Here is an 18,589-nt window from a genome sequence, read left to right on the forward strand (position 1 = left end):
GGGGGGGGCAGTCACCTCAGCGGCAAACAGACGTTGATCTCTTCTGATACTGCTTTAGATTTGTGTATTTCACATGTCTGTCACATCTTGGAAAATATTAAAATATTTTAGTGCGAGGGAAGTGTCTCACTAACATAGGGTGAGAGTGGCTTCAGGTATGGGCCTTCAAACCAGAGGAATTTCCCCATAACTGACGAGAGGGGGTGGTTGTATTAGTATTTAAGTTCACATGGTTGGTTTGGGCTTTTTTTCCCCCCAAGTCCTCGCTCTCTTCTCTTTAATTTCCCCAAATGATTCATTAAAGTCAATGCTTTGTTACATTGAAATATTACCAACTTTAGCTTCTGCTGACTTAGTTTCCACCATAAACTAACAGTCATTTAAATATGATTTAAATAATAAATGGTAGGTTGTCAAAAACGTGGAGTAATAATACCCAAAATAATACCCCAAAAGGCTTCCCCATTTCCGGAACCCGCCTCTAACATTAGCACATGGCTCTTTGAATTTGGAGGTGTCGAACAAACCCCAAAACCCACACAGACTCTGCCCTACCTGACTGCCAGCAGCCTAATTCGTAACAGACTGCCTAACAGAAGGGAGAGAGCGAAGTTATATCCTTGCTTGTCCTTTTTGAATCAAGTTCTGACTTTGCACCCAGCAAAGTGCTTGGAAAATTACAGCTACTGCCGGAGAAACACTATCTCGTTCAGCCAGCGAGTAAGAGTTGCTGAAGACAACAGATGGGATTTCACAAGGGAGATCAACAGTTGTTCCCTCCCAGCACGCTCCTCGAGAAAGCTACCTCCTCTCTGTGGGATCAAAGGCAATCACCCACACAGAAATGTGGAAGTAGTTTGGCTCCAATGGCAGGGAAAAATAGAGATTAGTACTTGGTTTAACTGCCATCACAGGGTTTTAAAAGTTCGTGATTGTTCGGCGAAACATAGTATTTTCTTTTTGTGGGAAAATTCTGTGCTTCAGCGGGCGTAGGGCTTCTCTTGCAGGAGGGTGGTCCCGCTCAAATTACTGTGCAGCGTCACGAACGCACTCGGGTACTGGCAGGACTGGAACCTGATTACAAACCACCCCGGGGGAGAGCCGGCCGGTGCCTGTGCCAAGCCTCTGCTTTGACATCCTGCCAGCGTTGCCTTGGCGGAGCGTAGGCAGAGGCACGCTCTGCAAACAGCTCTGCCCCAGTGACTTGGTCAAAGTCGCATAGAAAATCCTTGGCAGAGCTGTGAATAGAAGGAGGTGATGGTGTCCCACGGAAGAGAAGAAGGAAGCCTCAGTTAGGCAGAATACCCCCTTCTCCTGAATCCTGAAGCCGCAGGCTTGTTTGGTAACAGGGTTATACTTCACCTGGCAAGGTCAGGCTCTTCGGTGCATGTTCCTTTTAAAATGGATCCGTCTAAAGTTCCCTGCAAACAACAGATTGTTTCTGTGATTAATTAAGGGAACATCTGCAGTGCATCAAGGGTAGCCTTGTGTATACCACGGTGCATTTTTACTGACGGCAAGCCTTAAATGTTATATACAGTTTCTGTTGCTCTAATACAAGCATAACAACTTTGTGGTTCACTCAGATTTATGCCTACTTCACACAAAGGCTCCTATTTAGAAACTTGACATAACTCCTGGTAAGGAAGCTGCTTAGAATGTTAATTGATTAATAGAAATAATTCCTAAATTTCAGTGCTAATTTGCAACAATAATTGCATCCCCATATTGTGGCTGATAATATGAACCAGCCTACTGTCTGGCAATAGATAATACCTCAGTTGTCCTTCACAGGGTATCAATGCTGCTCTCTTCTGGGCAGATTATATCATGCTGCTTTTAAAGGCATGCAAAGAAACCAGTGCATAAACCCTCGAATCTGAAAACTGCATGTGCTTGGTGTTGTGATCAGCAGAAAAGGATACGATTTACTTCTGAGCCTTTAATTCTGAAGGAGTTGGTGGCAGTGGCAGAGTGCAGGAGGGCAGACTTAGGTGACGTTCAGACCGTTGAAGCTCACAGCCTTCCTACCTACCACCTGGCACAAAGGAAATGTACCTTATGTAACTTTTTTTTTTCCCCCTTTTGCATCTGAACCTTATCCCTGAAGTTTTTACATTATGGTGAACGTGTTTGGTAGAAATTCCCATCCTGCTGCTGCCAGAGTAAGTCCTTAAAATAGTGACTTCCCTTTAAGGGTAGGCATTTAGATGTGTTCCCTGCAAAGGCAGATGAAGACAGCAGGCAAGTGTTTCACAGGCTGAGGCATTCAAAGCTTTGCTTGTCTTATACCATGTATTTTAGTGAGGAAGGCTTCCCTGCTTGTGTTTGCAGAGCAGTTGTTGTTAAATAACAATAGCAGCAAAATTTTCAGCCTTGTCAGGAATTAGTCTGGGATGGCTTTAGGCTTCCCAGAACTGTGAAATGTGCTCTACGCCACATGTGCTTGGCGTACCGGCAGCGCTGAAACATGGTGTAGCTCCTCACATACCGCCCCCAAGCCTGTTGTTACTTTTAGGCCAGAACTGGGGAAGGAGCATCAGGAGAAAACCTTTGATAACATCTGTGCCTGGAAGTATTTTCTCGGCTGCCTGTGGGGGCCATAAGGATTCTTTATCCGTCCAAGAATGGAAGAAATATTTTTATTATTTTGTGTATCATAAATGTGTCATTTTTCTTGCCCAAGGTTCTTTTCGCTGGCTGCAGGGAGGTCAATGAAAAGAAATTGTTAGGGGGAAGAAAAGTGCAATAGGACCAAGAAAGGGATAAGATGTGTGTGGATATAGCGTGCCTACTATTTTTAAGACAGCACAGGTGAGTCTGTTCATTGAGAAATACCTGTGAGAAACACCATTCCCGGCAAAGCTAGCAGCTCTGCTTTTCCAGATCCAGACAGTAAGTTTTAAAAAAACCCTAACAGCTCACAAAATGGTTAATAGCCCCTGTTTAGAAAATGTGAATGCAGCAGCACTGGAGAAGAGATAAAAAGATAATTCTTGCTAGTGACTGGGTGTTCTAGTATCCCAAGTAAGCGATGAAATTCCCACAGCATACGTGGCTTCCCTAGCTTGTGTGGTTTGTCATACAGCCACTCGTCTTTGTGTCTGTACTTAGTAAACCACTCCAGGCAAGCGTACCCTGCTTTGTTGGAGCTCTACTCTGAATCCATTTGGCTTGAGCTACTTTCTCATGATCTGACAAAAATCTGCTACCCCATACTTGGGGAAAACAGTTTAGATTAAGCAGATTTGGCAGTATAGAAATATCCAGTAAGAAGTAAACATATGTGTATATATATAGATGTATTTTAATCACTGCAAGTCTATACGCTAACCTAGGCACAATGTGCCCCAGGACTAGACAACTCATCCAGCTAACGAGGTTAAGGAATGCCACCATCACATCCAGACACCTTTGGTTCCTGTTACAACCAGCTACCTACCAAGTTTAGTGAACCTTTGCCTATGTATGGATTGAGGCTCTGGACAGATAATGAAATGCTGAACTTGCTCCATATTTTTGTCCCAGAAAATTGCATCATGCTTACATAATTGTAGTCTGCAGGCCTGATTAAACCTGTTCACGTGAATGGTTCCAACAGCAGTCACTGAACTTTAGAACAGACTGCATAGCAAGGACAGACACATATTTAAAAAAATTAATTTCCTCTATTCCCTGAAGGCTTCACAGCTTCATGTCTATGAAGGTTATTAGCTGGTAGGACAAGTTACAGACCCACGTGTAGTCTGGGAAGTGCCAGTATTTTGATTACTCTCAGTATGACTGTGGCCCCAGGAGTCAAAGCATACTGATATGAGCAACTATAAAAAGGAGCTCTAGAGCTTGCTGCATACCACTGCAGCCGCCTGGAGAATCAACATTACCCATGGAAATCTCTGCAGAAAGGTCTTTGCACTCAGCTGCCATCCTCCAGCTGCGTCAGAAAAGAAGGCTCAAGGCTGTAAGTGACAATGCTGGAAACAGCAGGCAAAGAGAAATGATATGGTAGTGAAAAACACGGCAAAATTATATGTCAGCAGTGATATGGAAAAAATACTTGAACATTACTAGCAGGAAGGGTTCCTAAGACAAGGATGTCCTTAGAAAAAGGTCAGTAGCTATCACAGACCAGTAACCCAAAGGTGTGGAATTGAGTAAACCAAAAGAGAGGTTCATAGTGGTTAATTACTCGATGAATCTAGCGTAGGTCAGGCTGCAACTTTGTAAAACGTTTCTTATTTCAACAGACAAAATGAAGTATTTTCTAAATGGCTTTGTTCTGTTGTTTTTTTGTTTTTGTTTTTCCTTATCTACTTGAATGATCATGAGGGGTATGCTGAAAGCACTTTAAATTCATGCTGATGATGTTTACTTTCCTGGCTGCATGAGTACAAGGCTTATAACTGAACTTTGAAATTTTGCAGGGAAAGATGACAGACAAGATTGGAGAATATTAACTTCTTACTTCTCCCATCCCCTTTTTCTTTCTTGTCCCTATTTGTGAAGGTATTGTGCCTAGCAAATCCAGCAGCTTCAAGATCTACTGATCAGGGATGGGGTTTAACCTGGATGTTCTCTGGCTGTCTACTGTGATTTTACATTTGTGCCTGGTAGGGAAAAGTGAAGGCAAACCTTCTCCTGGCCTTCAATTGCTTCTGTGTTAGTCCTGCAAGGACTCTCATTTCAATCATCTCGAGACATATCATATTCCATAAGGAGCAGGCAGAGTTATCATTACAGGTATTTAAATACAATCATTGCATGTAAATACATAGTGTTAGCTGTGAATAACTTCTATTTTACTTAATTGTCCCTATGCAGTTAAGGGTTTCTCTAAAGATCACACATTAAGGAAAAAAATCCTTAAAGTAATGACAGTTTGGTGTGAAAAGAAGAAGGTATAACTACCCATTCAGGAGGAGACATCCATTCCTCACATGGAATAAGGCAGGAGTTTTCCAGGAGCACAGATAATCTTAAATTTCTGTAATTAAATACTATTTCATAATGCATAGGTACAAGGGCACCGAGTTTAGGTCAGATCAGCAAATTCCCTTTCTGTAAGTTCCCAGCTTTGGAGCTTTGAACTCTGCAAAGTTAACGTGCTCCCAAGGAGGTCGTTCTTCACTGTAGCTTTCTGCATGTTTATTCCTTACACATTTTTCAAACTCACAGGCTGAAAGAAAAATAAGAAGTTTTGTGAAAACCCAAACTTGGGTTTGACAGCAAGAGCGGCTGAAGCTTCTTTCAACTGCAGGGTTATCACAACAACCATCTGTACAGATATGCCTCAGTATTTACATGTAATCAAGGTGTCGGCTGAAGTATCATGTTATTTTTAAATTCCTTTGAAAGGTAAGAAACTTTGATTGCAACATCTAGGATCAAATTATGACTTCTCTCTGCTTACTTTGTCAGGCTACAAATTATATCACATGACTAGTACTGGAGGAAACATTCAATTCCCATTTCGTGTTAATTTGCAGATAAATGTCTCCCAAACACTAATGTTATCACTAGCTGATACATTGTAAAAATTGCAATTATTTAATTTAAATTTCATTTTTTTTATTTCAGGTATTGCTGACACTGTTCTTTCCTGTCTTAAAGAAATCAAATCGAGGAGGGATGTGTAGCACTGAAAACTGTCAGCAACATTTTGGTATTTCCATGGTTTGCTGCGTAAGTGGTTACAAAAATAACATGTTCTCAGCCAGCTGTTTGATTCTTTTTTCCATTGAAAGTGTAGCTCACATGTCTACCATACACCAAATTTTTATTTGACTGAGAAATTTTAGTTTCGCTATGTGTGAACTTACGAAAATTATACAACTCAATTTGCCGTTATTATCCAGTGAGCCATAGCAATCACTGTGTATGACAGTGCTGCACATTTGTATTTCTTCTGCAACAGGTACCTTCTAGTTCTGTATTTTCGTATTTCTCAACAACTTATTTTTCAAGAATTTTCTCCTCAGAAACTCCGATCGATAGATTATTTTTATAATAATTTCCTTTTACATGACATCTCATCACCACTAGTCCTCCATGAGCAATTGATAAACCTCCAAACACAGTCAAGTAAGCTTTATAATAATTATGATCTTTCCTGATCTATGCAAAGTCATTTTTTCACATGGTTGCAAAAGTGCGTGTGTCTTATTAGATGTTGATGGAAAATTGACCATAGCCATAATCCCTATGTAGATGTAAATCAGTATCTGCTGAAATACGTAAGTAATACTTAGAATTGATGTTAGACCATTACAGTTTTGCCTGCTGTGGACATGCCTTGTAGGGGCCCTGATGCTCTGCCCCACTCGGTTACAATTTAGCCCATGATATCTACATGTGATGAAACCATTTTGCATTCCAAAGAATGAATCTATAAGTAATACCAGCTGCAATTCTCTTAACTACGCTGTTCTGGAAATATCTCTCAGGCATAGCTTTTTGCATTTTGATGGCAGCATAAATGCCCTGTATAAAATTTGCTGAGAATTACAGACTTTGAGTATTTAATGGTTCTTTATATGTGTGCAACAGATTAGTTTGTGTAAATGAAACAACTTACAGCAACGAAAGCTCAGATTCAATCCCACAGAAGTCACCGGGATGGGGGGGAAGGGGCTGAGTGTTCATCATGCCTCTCTTAATCATTTTCAGTCCTTTGTTTCAGCCTGTCCCAGTCCCCGGGGTTCAAACAGCCGTGGCAGTACGGGACCAGAGAGCGTACGAATCACTCAAGGAGAGGAGGTGATTCTCCTCCAGTGTGCAAAACTCTCACTCAGGCCTTCACCCAAAAAAGGTGATTTCTCTCTCCAGTGCCCAGCTCTGAAGCCCACCCAAGGCTTGGAGCCCCCCAAGGCTCAACGCAGGGTTGCTGAGCGGGGAGAAATGCTGCTGGGAAGCTCTAGCACTCCTTCTAGCCAGAAATATCCAGTCTCTCCCTGAAGGAACCAGCTGGTTCTCACAAAATATATTACACGTGGCTGTTCTGTCTCTCACATGGCATTTCTTTGCTTGTGTTACAAAAAAATGGAGGCTGGGGGCTATACGTTAAAGCAGGCCAGATCTTAAATGTGAAGGTACAGCCACAGTTTTACTTCACATTTGAGTAGTCAGGGAAAGCAAACATGAAGGAGCTGCAAGTAGAGACAAAGCAAGTTCAGCCTTCCATCCAGTAGAGAAAATGCTGGTTTGTTGGATATTGCACAGAACACCGTGGAGTTTTCCCCCTGCACATCACAGGATCAAATATAGCTCACAGCAAAGTTGCAAGTCTAGCACCTATATGCAAGCTGAGAATTGAATGGTCAGATACCAGAAAGATGGACAACCTCCTGAGAACTTCCTCAGACTCACCCAGTGCTTCAGAAAAGAAAAAAAGAGAGTTTCCACAAAGGCGACTCTTGGAAGTCCTCTTCTAGGGAGGACTCAGCCTTTCAAAGTGCGGTATTCGTCAGCGTGACTGGGACTTACTCTGTGTGGAAAAACACCGGTGGCTCTTTTGATGGCAGCGGCTGCATTTTAGAGTACTGATGTGTGGTTACTACAAGGGGTGGTTAGTGTTCACAGTGTAGTTTCTAGTATGAAACAAATGCCAGATTATCAAGGTGGTGTATTTCCCACAGCAGTAGATAGTGTGTCCCTGGCAATACCATTCATATTCCCAGGGGAGAAGGCTAACGCTGATCCTTGCAGTCAAGCTTATGGCGTGATAATAAACAGTACTCAAAAACCTCACAGTTGCTGTCAAGAGTCCTCACAAAGGGGGTACTTGTAATGAAACAAGAGACAGCTCTGATGGACCGTTTTCTGGGAAGAAATAACAATTAGGTAACGCTTACATGAGAATTGATGGCTGGTTTTAGCTTTTCAATGGTCTGATTTTCCGCTCACGCACCCTGCAGTATCTTTTGTAAATACATCCTCCTGTGCGTAACTGGCTTTTGTGACTTGCACTTCCCTGACCCACAGAGCTATCTTCAGATGTTTGGGTCCGGCCTGCATTTAACGTTTCTCGCTAAACACTTTTCAAAACCAGTGGAGTAACATCAAATAATATTTGAGAAATTTGCTGCAGATGGTTGCAAAGAGCAAAGCTGTGAATGCTGAAATGTTGATAATAGGGACGTGCGAAATGCATATCTTGCCACTTTCGTTTTAGCACTTACCTTTAATTAAACTAAAAACCTATGTCGACCAAAGGCGTCTGGGATCTCCTCCCCGAACGTACGTACTTCAATACAGTAATCGAGTTGATGGTCTGTACTATTAAGGATGGGTGAAAATAGTTTAGAAGAAGCTGAGGCAAAACCCGTCTTTGATGAGTGTGAGAAGAGATGAGGCAGGACACCACAGACAATCACTGCATCAGGGTTTTTGCAGCTCTCATTTGAACATGGCTATTTTTAGAGGACCTGTTGTACATACCAACAACACTAATGACTGCCAGCAGGGACAATCACGTTCCTAGAGCCAGCGACATTGTGTGCAGCTCTCAGGATTTAGCTAAAGCATGTTTTTGCCAAGTAGGCGTTAAGTCATTCATTCTTTTTGTTTCCATCAGATTGAATTATGCTTCTCTTTTACCTCTCTTTCCCTCTGGGTTGCCATTTTTTAAGATAAAACTGTATGGAACAAAGGACTTACAGTGTAGGGCCTGAGAGGTTTCCATGGGCAAAATTAGCCTGAGATAAATGAGTGATATGAAGCCAACCCAAGAGCAAGCGTGTGTGGAGTGCAAGGGGAAGGGTGGCTCAGGGGGCATTAGGGTGGGCCAGTCCAGCTGGGTACGGGATCTGACTGCCCAGGATGGGTGAGAAATTACAATTATTAATGTTTAAATCTGATAGAGGAGGGTAAGAAGGTGTAGCACAAAGACACCAGTGAGAGCACCGCTTCCCCATGAGTATTCCCTACCAGAATATTCCAAGGCAGTCCTAGGAGGTAAGTTTGTGCTTTAAAGTGTGGAGTGAAAGTGGTTTAATTACCTGAATTCTGATCGGTTACCTTTCACCTCCAGAGAGTAATTTCACAGGTTTTAGTTCTCACTATTTAATGGAGTGAATGGCTTTTCTACAAAACTCTCTTTTTTTTTGTGTTATGGATGGTTACCATATTTTCCTATTGCCTTCTTTTTATAGCTATTCTGTGGTGCTTCTAACATTTTGGGAAGCAAGGCAATCCCTACCAAGAAACTTGTCTCCCTCATTACTTAATCCTGAGAACAGCAGAGAGCAAGATGCCTGTAATCCCTAGCAGGGGACATGTAAACACGTTTGCCATATAAACCCATGTTTGGCTGTCAGAGGGGCGTCCTGGGCTGGCCCAGAATAAGGGAGCTGTCGCAGGGCAATATTCCTTCTGCCTTTGCCAAGGGCGGCTTTCTTATCACCATTTACTATTAGCAAGCTGTTCACTTGCAGATCTACTCGCAGTGCCGAATGATAATATTCATAAGTGATAAAGCAGCCTTGTTAAAAAAAGCTTCCGACTAGCTGTGGTGGCTGGGGAATGCAAGTTGAATGGCAAGCGGCAGGGAGTCAGAGAGAGCACTTTGATCTACGCCTGCAGCAGAAAAACAGCCGAAGAAATCACTGTGCAAACGCTATTGGGGAATATCAAAAGGGCCTTGAAGCAAATCGTGGAGGATTTAATTGTTGATCTCAGCAAAACACCCGCCAGACCTTTTCAAGTCTGGAAAATGGAAAGAAAGAGCTAGATCCTACAAAACGCAGGGGCTCCAGATAGGCAGAGCCACTTTGTTGTTGGTTTGTGCTCAGCGCAGCTACTGAGCCCACTGCAGACATGACATCAAAACCCTTTGCCCTGAAGTGGCAGAACTTTGCAGAAGTCTGGGTGGGGGCCCTCCAAAATGATTTGTGTGGGGTGGAGGGAGCCAGTGCTCTTGCTGGAGAGGGATTGCAAGAGGTGCAGTCTTCCTCTCAGGCCTACACCACCACGTCATCTAAGTGACAGCAAACCCTGGGATTATTTTTGTCAGCAGTAATCTGGGGCAGCAGGCAAATGATTTCCACCCTGTAAGATATGAAAGGATGTTCTGTGCCAAGTGGTAATGGGGCTTTAAGACCGCAGCGTTATGGTACTCCTAAGACCCTGTAGCAACTTCACTCTCAGCTGAGCCTGGAAGCCCTGTGTGCATTGGGAAAGGCAGAGGTAATGGCATAGAGAGTCTTGCAGCAAGGCAAGGAGGTTTAGTTAGCCAAAAATGCTAGGTTTTTTCAGCCAAAAAATGCTGTGCATGCAAAGGGAATGCCCCCAGGCTAGTGAAATATGCTAGTGAGGTATTGCCTCTGCTCCCCTTAGCTCTGCCCACATGGCCCACAAACTGTTGTGGGGTCAAAGACAAGCTATTAAGACCTAGAAATGAAGTAGAGTCTGTGGTTTGCTGGAGGCATGAGCTACTAAGTGCTGCTCTTTGCCAGCAACATGCTCTTCTGAGCATAAATCAAGAAGTTTTCTTCTTTATTACCACTCAGCTTTTGCTGTGCATTTCTCCTTTCCTGGTACCCTCTTCTGTGCTCCACAGCTGCTTGCCGGCTCAGAGAGTATCCCTGCAGCAGCACTGAAACAGCTCCAGTCATGGCTGCAGACCTGCAGCGCTGGGTGTTGGGTGTGCAGAGGAAAAGCCATGGGCGAATACATTCACATATGTGTCCAGGCTCTTGCAAAACCCACCCATTCCCTGTGGGCGAGTGGGGGACAGTAGTGGCGGTGGCAGAGCAAGGGGAGGCTGGTGTTTACATGAGGTTTTGAATCAGTGCTGCGTTACAGCACGCAGATCATTTGGTCTTGCAGCTTGTAGAGACAAACAAAATGGCAGAGCTCAGCCCTGGTGCAAATATAACAGGCCTGGCTTGTTTGCAGTGCATTTATGGTCCAATAGCTGAGATAACATCCTCCTGCAATGCTGGAAATGTCGGAGGGGGTGCTGCTACCTGCTTTGTAGCAATACTGGCAGCAGCAGCAGCTGCCTGTCCCTTGTGCTGTCCAGGGGTCCAAGATGCAGAGGACCCTGCCTTCCTCCCCCCAGGGCTCCTCCTGCAGCTGGGGTGGTGGCAGAGGGAAAGTCCCAGGCTATCCAGGGAGGAATGGGTATCGCACTGGAGAACGGGAGGGGTGGAAAAATCCCTTCCCCCCCCCCAATATTTTAGTTATTTGGGCACCAAATTGTCACCAAATTTGAGATTTGCAGCCAGAATGCATTATGTGTGTGCATTTATGTAGCTGATCAAAATAGCGCATTGAAAATGTTTTTTTGAATGGCTGTGAGTACTTTCTTCAACAAAATAACAGTGAAGCTTCAGAATGGAGAGATTACTACGTTACTGAAAACTCTGTTGGTTTTAGGGGTTTTCCCAGGAATTAATGAGCAGCTGCATGTTGGAAAGACATTCCTACTCATGCAGCTCTCAGGAGGGCTCAGAAATCTTTAGTGAAAAATAAATGGGAAATTTGACGCACACAAGCAAGTTCTCTATGTTTCTTGGAAACACATGATTCACATTCCAGCTTCATTTTGTAGCCCTTGGACAGGACAGAAACATAAGGGGAAAGGTAGGAAAGTGGAAAGGAAGAGAGGGAAGCCAGCAACAGGAAATGTGTGTGTCACAGGATGAGCTTAGCGGAGTTTCCATGTGGGCAGTCAGGGAAAAACATGCATTCTTGTGTCTATTAAAAGTACTCTTTTCAAGTTCATATTCCTACTTTTGTGAAGTATTCATATTTTTACTTTAGTGAATTGGTGAAGGAGTCCAGGTGAGTTTAAAATGCAGACATGGATTTTGAAAAACAGATATGGAGAACATATTTTTGTAAAAGTATGTGATGATTCAGTGGGGCCCAGCCTCAAAACTTTTTACCTTCTGGGGGAATTTGGCTCATGGTGGCGCAGAGATCAGTAACGCTGCAAGTCATTGCTTGAGTCTTAGTCTTGGATCTTGCTGTGGGACCTTTGGAGTCAGTCAATATGGGTATCTCTTCATTCATGTCAGTGTATGACTAAAGACCATAGGGGAGACAAGAAAATGATAACATGATCATCATATACCTTTGCTTCACCTCCTGGTAGAGCAATTTTAATGATTTTGTGCTGTGGACTGTGGCTGCTGCTGAAGTGGGTGATGAAGTTCCCTATTTCCATTGCAAATAATAATGTTTAATGTTCAGCCAAAGTACTGATATTACCATCTTCAGGGCAATATCCTCATGCCTAGTAAACAGCTGGTCATGCACACAAAATTAAGCATTATGGGAGAGGCGTTAGGGAGGGCGAAGAGTTAACTCTTAGCTATCATCTTCACACGGTATTCGTTTTTCAGATTCCCTTAAGGACGCAGGGCTTTTCCCCATCTCCAAATGGCAAACTCGCCATCTGCAGGCCAGCAAGACCACTCAGAAGGACCGGGGAACAAAACAGTCCCCCAAGCTCAGGGACACCTTGCTTATGGTGGTCTTAGGATTTCCTCTTCTTTTATGCACCAGTTAGCAAAAGGCAATTGCCCTTTGGGTGTTATCCCAAAGAAGTTTAGAGTATCCGCCTCTGGAGCTTAATCCTATCCAAGTGGATTGTTTAAAAAATGTAAAAAAAATAGACTGGATGTTCTTCTGCAGCAGGCTGCTTCTATCCTTGCTAGCGGTCTCCTCATTCCCGGTCAGTGCCTCAGCTGCACGGAGAGAGCACGCTGCAGGGCTCCTGCCCCCTTTGGCTTCCCAGCCCAGGCCTTAACACCCTCCCCCTGCTACTAAAAATCAGCAACGGTTTCCCCATGAAACGTGGTTTTGATTGGAAGATACTGTTTCTTAAGCATATTTTTTTTTCCATGAGAACATGTTTTATTTTTTAAAGATACTAAAACATGGTGTTTCAGGAAGCTTGAGCTTTCTTGTCAGCCTGGAGGAACATTATTGGAATGCGTTTTTCTATTTGAAATAAATTTTAAGGAGAAAAGTTACCTTATTTCAGTGGCTGGGGGGGTGTGTGTAGATGTCTTAACATCAGGATAAAAGTTACCTTATTTCAGTGTCTGTCTTGTTGTAGTGCTCACGAATCACAGTTGCATCCAATTAACAGTAAAAAGTCAAAACCAAAAGAAAATGTTTCATTTTTATAGTATTGTTTCCATTCAGCCCTTAAAAAAAAACCAAGAGGAAACTGAGGCAACCTCAGTTTCACCCCATTTTGAATAAAAGCTACCTCAAAGCTGCTGAAAGGAAAACACATGTAGTCCAGCTCCCCCAGCAACAGAAGGGTTTGTAAGCACCACAGAGGAACCAGAAAATCTGCAGTCCTGCCTTTGCCAACCCTGTAAATAGTGTCCTAAATACCGTCATGCGGCACGCTAATGAGAAGCAGCAGGGCCTTGTTACTGCTATGCCTCCTGCCCATAATTCACTGCGCATTTGGCCCCACTGGTCCTAGCAACTGTGGGCGAGATCCAAGCCTGTCTGCTATGGCCTCCTCCGGCTCTTATCAGAGGTTTGGTAGTGGTCTTGTCCCACCTGGAACTTCTGCCGTGGAGGAAGCTGCTCCGCTGCCGTAGGTTTACAAGGAGGGCAGCCACCAGGGAAGGGGCTGCCCAGCAAACCTGTCAAAGCTTCGGGGTCCTGTCGCTGCTGGTTGACTTAATACGCTCTTACAATCCTTCATCAGTCACAGCGCACTCAAAGAGAAATTTTAATGATCTTCACGGAGGCTATCGTGATCTCGCAGCCTTCAGAAGTGAAGCTGAACTGGGAAGTGGACAATTATCTCATTGTAGTTTAGCCCCTGAGATTTGCAAACAGCTGATTTTTCATTTAAACCTCAGTTTCTAAAGGAGAAAGCATAAAGAAAGACCTGATTTTGCGTTTCTGTTTGCCTAGAGTTGGGCGCTAGTGGTGTACATTGGAGAGCAGTGGCCACTTATTTTAAAAAGATACTTAAAAAAGTCAGTGAACCAATTTTTTAGTACAAAACTAAACCTCAGTGTTAGCTTGTTTGAAAGGGAGCACCCAGAGGTTGTGCCTGTGCCGCATGTCTGCTTCCAGGTGAATTCTGAAAATGAGGGACTGAAGTTAATAGAAAATAATAAATGTAATCTTCAGTCTAAGTTTTCACATTGCCTGGAAACTTCAGGTGAGCTCTTAGTTGCAGTCAGATAGGTACCTCCGCATACATACACTTGTTGCAGGCTGCCATGGCCCAAAGAACATATATATCACGTATACAAAGACAGGCACCAAGGTGAGGGGAAAAGTCATTCATTCCCATTATGCAGAGGGAGAAGCAAGGCATAGAAAGAAGCTGATTCTTTTGACGTCAGAAAGACTTACGGTATTGGGGGGGGGAATCAAGACTTACCTGTATTTTCATTATATTTTCTTAGGAACAGCTTGTGCTTAGATGTTTGCTTCCATGTGATACTTGTACAAGTCTGTTTCTTCTAATTCTTAGCGACATTCAGCTTCATACTCGCTTATGCCGGGAATGGCGCTCCCACACACTTTACACGCACCCTTTTTGCCTTTTTCAAACATGGGTTGTACAAGCTGGTGAAGAGAAATGCCAGAGCAACATCAGAAGGCCCCAAGCAACTGCTGGCATTGGTTTGGGTAATAACAGGGGAGTTGCAACTTGACTAAATATACAGCTGAAAAAATGTTGCCTGTGTACGGGATTGCTCTGATAATCTGCGTGCTCGCGTGGGTTGTCTTTCACCGCAGCTCTGCCCACTCTCCACCGCACTTCTCCTGCTCAGTGGCCATCTCACCTACACATGTCCCCTGGAGAATTAACACTGAAAGAGGTGAAGGGGAGGCAAGGATCAGCGGTGGTGATTTTGGAAGTGGAGTCAGATGTACAGGACAACGGCGAATGTGGGTGGGCAGCCTCTGCCCTGGTTTCCCTGTGCTGCTCGTGTCCAGGTGGTGGGTCCAGGCTGGGTGCTTGCCAGACCCTGGCCATGGTTGGCACCCGAGCTCCCTGCTGCCTGCAGAGTATGTCCTCTGTTTTGCAGGTAGGACGCATGGATGGATTAAGTGCCGACAATTGCACAGAGAGTTTGTGACGAGGAGGAGCAGAACTGAACTTGGCTCCCCCCCCTGCCATGGGCAGGGACATCTTCAACTAGATCAGGTTGCTCAGAGCCCCGTCCAACCTGACCTTGAATGTTTCCAGGGATGGGGCATCCACCACCTCTCTGGGCAAGTGAACCCTCAGCAAGATCTCTCTCTTCCTTTCACCAGTGTTGGCAGGAACAGAAGAAAGGCCCAGCTCAGGCAAGGGCCAGGGGTTGAAGCTAGTTGAAGGTGTCCCTGCCCACGGCAGGGGGGTTGGACTAGATGACCTTTAAAGGCCCCTTCCAACCCAAACTATTCTATGATTCTATGATAGCCAAACCAGATCCAGCCCTGCTGTGGTGCCAGGTTTGTTTCAGGTGTGCATTTAATCTCTCCCATCACCAAGCAAAAGCAAGATAGGAAGTCATGTCAGGTCACGCAGCCCTGCCTGGCCACCCCCACTCTATGGGCAGCGTGGGAGGAGGAGGTTGGTCCCACCAACCTGGTCCTTAGCCCGTCACTGCTCCTATTTCACTGGCTGGAGTCACCTCCCTGCACGCAGCCTGCTCTTTGCCTGGGTCTGAGGAGCTGGCAGGGATAGGGCAGCAAGGAGCAAGCTGCAGAAAATGCAGCTTGTCGTGCTCTTTTCAAAGCCACGACATTTGCATAATTAATGCTCCACGTTTTCTACCTATTCCCAGCTGTCCCATGAAATTCAGCATGTGTCAGCTCTCTTGGGCATAAGGAAAAGATTTTGCATACTGATGAGATACTTACAGGCACCGTTTGTCTTTGTTTCTCATGCTCCTTCCTTGATAATGACAGAATGATTACAAGATCGTTATTTTGTATGCTTTTATTATTATTTTCATCTTCTCAACACACAAGTAAGACTCAGTGGTATAAATAAGTAACCCATCCAAGAAGGAAAACAGTTTTATTAAGAAATCTGTATGGCATGACAATGGTACAGACTTTCTTGTTACGTGATGGGTGTAATTTAAATGAGTTAATAAAGATGTCTTTTGGGGATTTCTGTTCTTCTGTGATAAGTTTCTTGGAGCTTGGAGGCAGTTAGAGCTGAGATACATGTGGTGGGACCTTATTTGGGTGCTTGGATCACCGCTGCCCGCACTGTTCCCATTCTTCAGAAGAATGCAAGATCTCAGTAACCGGGGCTAGCAATCCAGAGCTGCCTTTGGGTAGTCCATTGTATTGGTATGAATCCCAAGGGACACAAGCATTTCACTCTGACGGTGTAACTTGACTAAACACAGTTTTTTCTTGGTAAGGATGGACTGGCTCTACAGTGTCCAAGAGTTTTCTTTCTTTGATTCCTCCCAGAAGCCTTGGGGAGCACAGCGATGGGAAGCACTCACCTTCTTTTTAGGCTGCATCTCCACCGTGTAACAACTCTCTCACCTCCCTGCAAGGGCCAGAGTGACTGGCTTAGCAACTGCCGTGGTGCAGGCCAAAAAGGTGTGCGGCCTGCAGAAAGTGGTTGCAATTCCTTGCGGTAAAAGCAACCTGCACTGGCTGCATTCACCCATAGGGCTACAGCAAGCTGGCCTGTCCCTGCTTGCCAATTCCTTTGTGCGCAGCCTTTTTTTTTGTAGATGCAGGGGCAAGTAGGTGCCTGTGAAACTCTCCTGTATTTCAGAAATCTGGGTCAATTTTTTTAGAAGGGGCTTTGGTTGCCTAACATGAGGCACCTTATGAAAGAAGCTTGATTTTCAGAGAGCAAGTGCTGAGCACTTCCCCAAAAAATCATATTCTTTGATAAGGTGTCCCATGTTGCATATCCAGAGTCACTAGCCATTTTTTAAAATATAGGTCCTAACAGCTCTTTGGTGGCTTTTTGAGGACAACCAGTTCAGTGCATTATAGATTTTTATGACTTTATTATCTCAGGAAATTTTCCCTCTGGCAGTGCATTTCTGCTGTTGCGTGACACGCATCATTGAAAGCCTGCTGCAGCGCTTGCTTGCCAAGTGAAAATCCCACCATGTTACAAAGTTGTTCTTGCACCTGCAGCTCAGTGGAATACAAGCAACTGAAGGCACGTTAAGGACGAACCAAGTGCAGTAACAGGAGGTGTGTAGCAATGCCCAAAACTGTTTCAGGTCCTTCAGGTTGTAAGAGGTAAAATACTGACCTGCCACTTCTTTGGCTACTCAGCATACAAGAAGTCTTGGCAGGAAAGCAGATACCCAGCAAGATTTTTTCCTACGTTGAAAGTTCTCATCAAGGAGTGAAAAATGTTTCACTCTACAAAAAGAGGTGCTCATGGAAATGAAAAAGAGAAATAAAACTTGGAGGACATGATGCATTTTGGAAACCACATAGTGAGTAGAGTAGTTAAAATTGTTTCTGCTAATAGCTGATAATACCCCTGTGGTTATTTCTCAGGTAACAGAGTGTTCCTTTAGTGTTCCAGAGCAAGCCCCCACCCCAAAAGCCATAAAGATCCTCAGTTATTACTTGTCAGGTTTCTCTGTTCACACAGACAAGCTCCTTTTGGATGGTGTGCAGTCCTTACCGGCACAGGAATAAGAGAAGAAACGGTTCCCTAAATTTCCCTACTATTCCTACCACTATTCCCACTTCTGCTCTGCGTTCACCACTGCTTGCTTGCAACCGGCTTTACAAATTCAGCCGTTAGGTGGAGCGTTTCTACTGTCAGCAGCCCAGAGATTTCACCTGTGGCATCTCGGGGCTGGGAGGGATGCTTTACCCCAGTGCTGAATAATCCCTGCGTGCTGGGATCTGCTGGCTGCAGGTGGAAAGAAAAAAAGCTAAAATGGGGGGGGGGGGGGGAATTTGTTTTTTTTTTGAGGTGTTTTTTTTTTTTTTTTTCAAAGCAACATTTTGAACTAACTAGATACAATGTGAAGAGAACTGTTCTGTCTTGGAATTACGTACACTATAATTTCGCCTGGTGGGACAGGAATAACAGGCATGAGAATAGGAGAGAGAAGACATGCATAGCTCAGCACTGAACTGTACAGACACTCTCTATCCATTCTGTCATCAGATGAGTCCAGTTTAAAACCAGTATTTGTATGTGAACTTGTCCACTTACCCAAATTTATCAGCCTTACTAGGAGGTGGGATTACATAGCCTAAGAACAGGCTGATAAATACTAAGTTATTTCACAGTTCAGAGCCAGAAGTGTGCATTCATCAATTTTTTGTTGCATTTTTATGAGGTCTTTTCTATTCTCTTTAGTGCTTTCTTCTATTACCAGCTCCACTGACATTCAAAAAAGTACAATGGGGAAAACCTGAGACAAATCGTACAATTTCAGGTCTTGGTCTCTATCTTTTTTGTCATGCGCGATGTGTTAAAGGTTGTCCAAGACACAGCTCTTGAAGATGCTGATAAATTACTAAGTTATTTCACAGTGAGGTCTTTTCTATTCTCTTTAGTGCTTTCTTCTATTACCAGCTCCACTGACATTCAAAAAAGTACAATGGGGAAAACCTGAGACAAATCGTACAATTTCAGGTCTTGGTCTCTATC

The 18,589-nt window shown here is 44.1% G+C and overlaps 1 protein-coding gene across 1 annotated transcript in view; it reads right to left on the reverse strand.

Moving 5' to 3' along the window:
• The window catches only part of GRTP1 (growth hormone regulated TBC protein 1), a 59,858-nt gene extending 43,395 nt beyond the window's left edge, over window positions 1-16,463 (reverse strand). Inside the window, exons 1-2 of the mRNA XM_009276149.2 lie at window positions 16,446-16,463; window positions 556-629 (exon numbers count right to left, since the gene is read on the reverse strand). Coding sequence (XP_009274424.1) covers window positions 556-629; window positions 16,446-16,463 — 92 coding nt within the window. The remainder of the gene's footprint in view (window positions 1-555; window positions 630-16,445) is intronic.
• Between the last annotated feature and the right edge of the window lie 2,126 nt (window positions 16,464-18,589).

The sequence above is a fragment of the Aptenodytes forsteri genome, unplaced genomic scaffold, assembly GCF_000699145.1.
Source record: "Aptenodytes forsteri isolate BGI_AS27 unplaced genomic scaffold, ASM69914v1 Scaffold96, whole genome shotgun sequence".
Classification (NCBI taxonomy): Eukaryota; Metazoa; Chordata; class Aves; order Sphenisciformes; family Spheniscidae; genus Aptenodytes; species Aptenodytes forsteri.